The following is a 6,000-nucleotide window of genomic DNA, read 5'->3' on the forward strand; positions in this document are numbered from 1 at the left end:
ACATAATGAAGGGGGGAGTCTCTTAAGTACTTTTTGAGAAATGTTGTTTAAGCCAAAATAGGGTTTAGAACGATTTTATATATATAGAATAACAGACACTCAAAACAGCTATTCAAGTATAGTCATTATTATTTAATGAAATCATGGCATTCCATGAATGTTAAGTTGGCTACTGGATGATCAGGAAGGCACAGTAGTGAACACCAAAAATACAATAGCTTGTATTGGATAGCTTGGATGCATCAAATTATTTTTAAAGAGGTAAAGTGAAAAATCTGGTTTAATATCCTTTTGTCTTCCCCTGTCTTTATATTGGGTTGTTGGAAGAATCATGATGAATTTTTACATAGAAAAACACAGAAAGATACGTTGTGACTTTCCTGATGACCTAATGTTCAGAGATTCCTTATGATTTATTATCCCACTTGGATCATGTCCAGAGGGAGGATGACACATGATCTCCTGTGGGGAACGTGGGTGGCTGAGGGTCTTCTGTGCTGTCTGCTGCTACAATGGCGGGGTAATGACAATGGTCTACAATGACTCATTTAATGCCCCATGGTCTTTCCAGCTGGGAAAATGAGCCAGTGATGTTGTGGAATAGGCATACTTCCTATTCCTGACTTTATTACTTCCTCAAGGAAATAAACTGTTAATTCTTGGAATATTTTCTGTCATATAAACGACTCCCAAATACCCTTGTGTGAGAAAAGCAGGCAATTAGAGATACTCTGAAGAGTCAAGTGAGAAAAAGAGGCAATGGTTTTCTCTTTTGTCACACTCTTCCAGGCTTATTTAGTTCTGGCTAAGTAAAATGGTCTGGTTGGGTCCCAAGAGATCCGACTTTTGGTTTTCAGTAGCCAAGGAAATCTGGATGGTTCCTGAAGTTATGAGGAGTAATGAGTTCTGGGCTGTACATTTTGGACCTTCAAGACTGATTTATTTTCAGATTTTGAGTCGACCTCATCTGGATCTCATGAAGGAAAACCCCTTGTTTTTGGAAGGCAAGGGTTGAAATGGTCAGGACCTGTCCAGATGTTTCAGGAGATGCCTGAATTCTAACCCATCAAGGCTCTACAGAACTTCAGTGACCTCAAGTGGGTTGCTATTATATTGACTGTTGAAAGGAGTTCTTTACTTAACTTTATGTAGCAATTCCTCTATTCTACTACCATCTGCAAAACATGCCCATTATATCATTTTCATTTACTTTCACTCAAGGGAGAAATTTCAAGAGGTCTCTGTGAATGGAGGCAAAATTTATTCTATCGTTTATTGCCTATATATCACTCTCATATTTTTTCCTAAAACTCTTTCTAAAATATTCATATTATATATTACTATGATGCCTCTGGGAAGAATAAATCAAACTGGGAAAAGTTTTAGCAAGGAATTCTTATTTATTCGACTCAGAGGAACTCTGAGGTAGTGTTTCAGGGCAAATATTTCCCATCAAGTAGGCTAATAAAGAGTGACTCCAATGATAGTCAAGCCAGCCTACTGACTAGGAAATCTTGTGAGCTTATAGGGCTATCCATGCTTCCTCACTTCCTTTGACCCTTTAAGAAACAATTTGGTTTTAAGAAATTGATAAAATATTATAATTATAAATAGTAGAGAGACATTTTCCTCATTTTGCTCTGTTACTAAGATATTAGTAACCAATGAAATACTCATTAATGTTCATTCTATCCAAGGCCTTGTACACTAAAACACATAAATAAGATGCAATCCTTGCCTATTTGGTCTTTATAAGATAGTGGGGCACATGGTGGATCTAAGGAGTTTCTTCAGATAAATATAAAGTTACTTGAAATCCATATGTAGTTTGGATTATATATCTGAATATATATATATATATACACATACACACACATATGAATGAGGGAACTTCAAAATGTTTGTGAAAAAATGGAATTTAAATATGAGTTTATTTTGGTGCAAAGGAAATCTATGCATAGTTTTTCACAATAGATATGTTCCATGAACTTTTTGAAGAGTCCCTCTTTTATCTCTCTATGAACCCATCCATTCATCCATGTATGTGTACTCACTTTCCATATATGCATATATACACATACACAATATATACATATAATCAATGGGGTCATTGAGAAAGTCATGATGCATTTTTGCAGAAAAATGTGACACAATTTTCCTGATGACCTAATATATAATATAATGTACACTCACACACACATGCGCATAATTTTAAATACTGAGCAAATGTGGTATTACCATTGTGACAAGAGACCTGATGTCTGGCAGGAAGGATTGGATCCTTTGAGAGTTCCATTGTTCTGAGTGGACTGGACAAATTTAAATGCAGCAGCAATTTTTCTGCAAGGAAAACTGGAATTTTAATTGTAGTTCAACATTTGTAATTTATATATAATCTATAAAGAATGGAAATGGACAAATTACTGGACAATAAAATATTTCACATGCTCTAAATTAGTGTAAAATAAAATCACATTTTCTTTTAGAAATAGAAAATTGGGCTTAGTGAAGGTGCTAAGGACTTTGTTATCTCATGAGAAAATGAGACAGTACAAAGTTATTACAGATGACTTTTTCTTTTTTAGTTTACTGGAAGTACTTTCTTAGACAGCTATCTTCTATATTATAGTATATATAAACCTATAATAGCTAAATTAGTTCAGAAGGTACATGAAATGTTTTCTTTTAAAAATGTATGTTTTTGTGCTTTTCCCATAGACAACATTAACCATTCCTAGGTCTACTAAGGCTATTGGATAATCTTCAAACTTCTATGTCTAAAGTGAAGTCAACCTAAAAATCTTACTTGCATTTTAAGATTTATAACACAGATTTATAAATCTAACCTGGTATATTAATATATATCATAATGCTTTTTTAAAGGACTAGATTACACCTATTAGAAATTAAAATTATTACCTTATTATATTGCGTTTTCCTAAGTATCTGAAATTTTGAAGACAAACACTAGAAAAGGGAAAAAAGTCACATTCTAATTATTCATATCCTTTTCTTTGTACAAACTAAGTATATTGAAAGAAAAATATTAAATTTTCATTGCTTATTTTATGCATTATTATTGACAGGTAATTTATATATGGGTCCTTGAGAGGAAGGAGTATAGCAAAATGGAGTATTTTGAACATTCCAGAAAGAAGTGTTATCTCATCAACTCTAACACTTACTCCAAGATGCTGAAGAAGTCGGACACCTCAGGACTGGGTGCTCTTTGCCAGTAGGCAATCAAAGTCTCTGAAAGGAAACACCATACAACATGAGACTCTTTGAAAATTTAGTTTTATTTTTTTGAAATCTGATTTTTCAAAGTTCTCTTTACCATCTGAAATTGTTTTCATAATGTGAAGAAAGCACATAAGAAGACTCCTGGTTTCTGCTTGATCTAATTTGTCAAATCGAAGAGTTGAGCCAATCAAAGACAAGGGTCTTGGGATCTAGGAATTAAAGAACCCATGGGGACTAATTAAGCATAAGACTGACTTGCAATTGTGATAATTAATACGTTGGGAGAAAAGCTGTACCTTTTCACAGTTGTCAGTCTTTTCACTGCTCTTCTCATTGGTACTTGGATTGGAGTCGAGACTTGCTAAGGATGCTCTGGAATCAGCATGGTTTACTGTAGAAATAGCTATTGATGAAAATGCTGTAAACACAAGCCACAGCACACATATGGTAATGAGATGTATGGGTACAAAAATGCTAAAATGATGAACCAAAAAGATGTTGATTATTGAGATGATAGCATTGTTGTGAAAGGTTAACAGAGTCTGGATTGGTATTAAAGATATGCAACCCTTTAAGTATTATTTTGGTGACCATTAATGACTTGGTAAAATTTGGACTACTGTAAATGGAAACATGGACTAGCCTTATAGTCTAGTTGTTTAGAGAGCCAGATCCCACATAGATGACAGTTCGAATCTCAGCCCTGGAGACTTGAAAAACGCGTGAGGCATGTGTGTGTGTGTGTGTGTGTGTGTGTGTGTGTGCGTGTGTGTCTCAAATACTGACAAGATGAAGAAATGGTGAAAGGAATGTTGCATGACTGTGCCTCATGGTGAGGGGGTGCTTCCTTCTCTCTCTTTCTTGCTGATTCCCCCTCTCTCTCCTTAGTGAGTGCACATACTCTCTGGCAATTAAAAAAATGAATGCAAATAAGGTAAAGGTTGTTCCTTGATTTCTGAAAAATGCTCTTTAAAGAAAGATAGCTCTTGTTTAAAATGTCTTAGTAAGCCTTCCTGAAGATACTTTTGGAGAAGAAGCTTTCAACTTTTGACAAATTATGAGAACTTAAAATGACATTTTCAAAATAGTTCTTAAAAAACCTTTGACGTTGAAGAGCTATTACATTTTAAAAGGATGTATGCAATGAAAACTTAAACCTGTTTCCAAAATGACCCAATTGGATAACATCAGAGTAAACTGCTCCTTCAGACAAATAAAAGTGAACACTAAGTAGAAGAGGAAGTCACGTGATGGCATTAAAAAGAAATATGTAAAAAAGATGATTTGGTTGCATAAATGAAATATATTTTGCCATATAAATTATGCATAATGAATTACGGATTGGGTAAAAAGCACGATGATGTACAGTGTAAACACAGATGAGAGTTAACACAGTGCTCTCAGAAGGTTTCAAGTACCTGCTATGGAATTTAAAACATCCTTCGAAAATGATGTATCCACAGAATTTGCATGTTTCATAGTTGTCTGGGTTTGAAATCCTCCATTTGTGCTTAGATCATCTCTGGACCCCTATATTCAACGTGTAGAAAAGATGAATGGGAATTAAGATATTAATACTTCAACATTGTGAACCCACATATATCTTTTTAATTGCACCTTTAGTTAGATGATACTTAATATATTTTATATTTCAGCAAAGGTTTTCTGCCAAAGTGAGCGATGAAAATGAATATAGTCAAACTCATATCATCAGTCACAACTTGATTTCTTATGTGACTTTAAAAAGCTTTTTTACAATGTAGTAGATAATCTTAGATATGGAGTAAGTGGCTAGTTATTGGAATGGTTATTGATATATTCATGGATTACATTATAGATAATATTGGGTAATCGAGAAAGTCATGACACATTTTTGCAAAGAAACATACATCATGGTTTTTCCAATGACCTAACCATACATGACTATGATCATGGGTTATCATATATATATATATATATATATAAACATTACTAGCACTTGATTTATTTTTACTTAAACAGTATCAGTATTTATTTTTATTATTAATTACAAGTTTGTTATCATGAATGTGTGTGTCTAGATCTATGACCCTGATCTAAAATTCCTCTACAATTTTTCTTTATTATTTTATTTTATACATTCAGTCACTATACATCACTTAGCTTAAAAAGTGAATTTACCCAGTATGAATACACTTCATACTAGTCCAATTGAGGATATTGTACACATTATCATCAACAGATAATCATCCATTTCTGTGTCCCATAAATGTCTTGCCTCTCTATTGTTCTCCTTGATTTCTTCCCTCACACTCTTCCCCTTCTCCCACCCTGTTTCTACACTGTCTCCAGTATCCATAACCATTTTCCATGCTCCTATATCCTCTAATCTTTCAGTTTCTGCTATAGAATGTGGACAGTCCATATGTGTCAAGGAGAGACATACAATATCTCTCTTTCATAGCCTGGCTTGCTTCACTCAGCAATAAATCTTTCATATTCATCCATTTTCTATCAAACGACAAGGCCAACTCTATGACACATGTGTTCTATTATACAATTTAACGCTCATAAAAATCTTGTGATATAGGTATTTTACCTTATTTAATAAAGAAATGAAGGCTTAAAGTGGCTGGATAATTTATCTAAGGTCACCCAGATAGTAATCGATACTGCTAGCATTTGAACAAGAAAATCCACCCTTCCCACCAAATTATAAAGATATAGCCCTTAGCCCTGATTCTAGATGGTAATATCTTCTAGAGTTACTAGGTTCAG

General features: G+C 33.9%; 1 protein-coding gene across 5 annotated transcripts in view; it reads right to left on the reverse strand.

Moving 5' to 3' along the window:
- Window positions 1-6,000, reverse strand: part of DOCK10 (dedicator of cytokinesis 10) — a 262,391-nt gene that overhangs the window by 42,424 nt on the left and 213,967 nt on the right. For all 5 annotated transcript variants that reach the window (XM_027769882.1, XM_006143303.3, XM_027769880.1 and 2 more), the window contains 6 exons: window positions 4,662-4,773; window positions 3,540-3,661; window positions 3,338-3,452; window positions 3,186-3,252; window positions 2,920-2,967; window positions 2,239-2,340 (listed from right to left, as the gene is read on the reverse strand). In XM_027769882.1, coding sequence (XP_027625683.1) covers window positions 2,239-2,340; window positions 2,920-2,967; window positions 3,186-3,252; window positions 3,338-3,452; window positions 3,540-3,661; window positions 4,662-4,773 — 566 coding nt within the window. The remainder of the gene's footprint in view (window positions 1-2,238; window positions 2,341-2,919; window positions 2,968-3,185; window positions 3,253-3,337; window positions 3,453-3,539; window positions 3,662-4,661; window positions 4,774-6,000) is intronic.

The sequence above is a fragment of the Tupaia chinensis genome, unplaced genomic scaffold (genome assembly GCF_000334495.1).
Source record: "Tupaia chinensis unplaced genomic scaffold, TupChi_1.0 Scaffold000095_1, whole genome shotgun sequence".
NCBI lineage: Eukaryota > Metazoa > Chordata > Mammalia > Scandentia > Tupaiidae > Tupaia > Tupaia belangeri.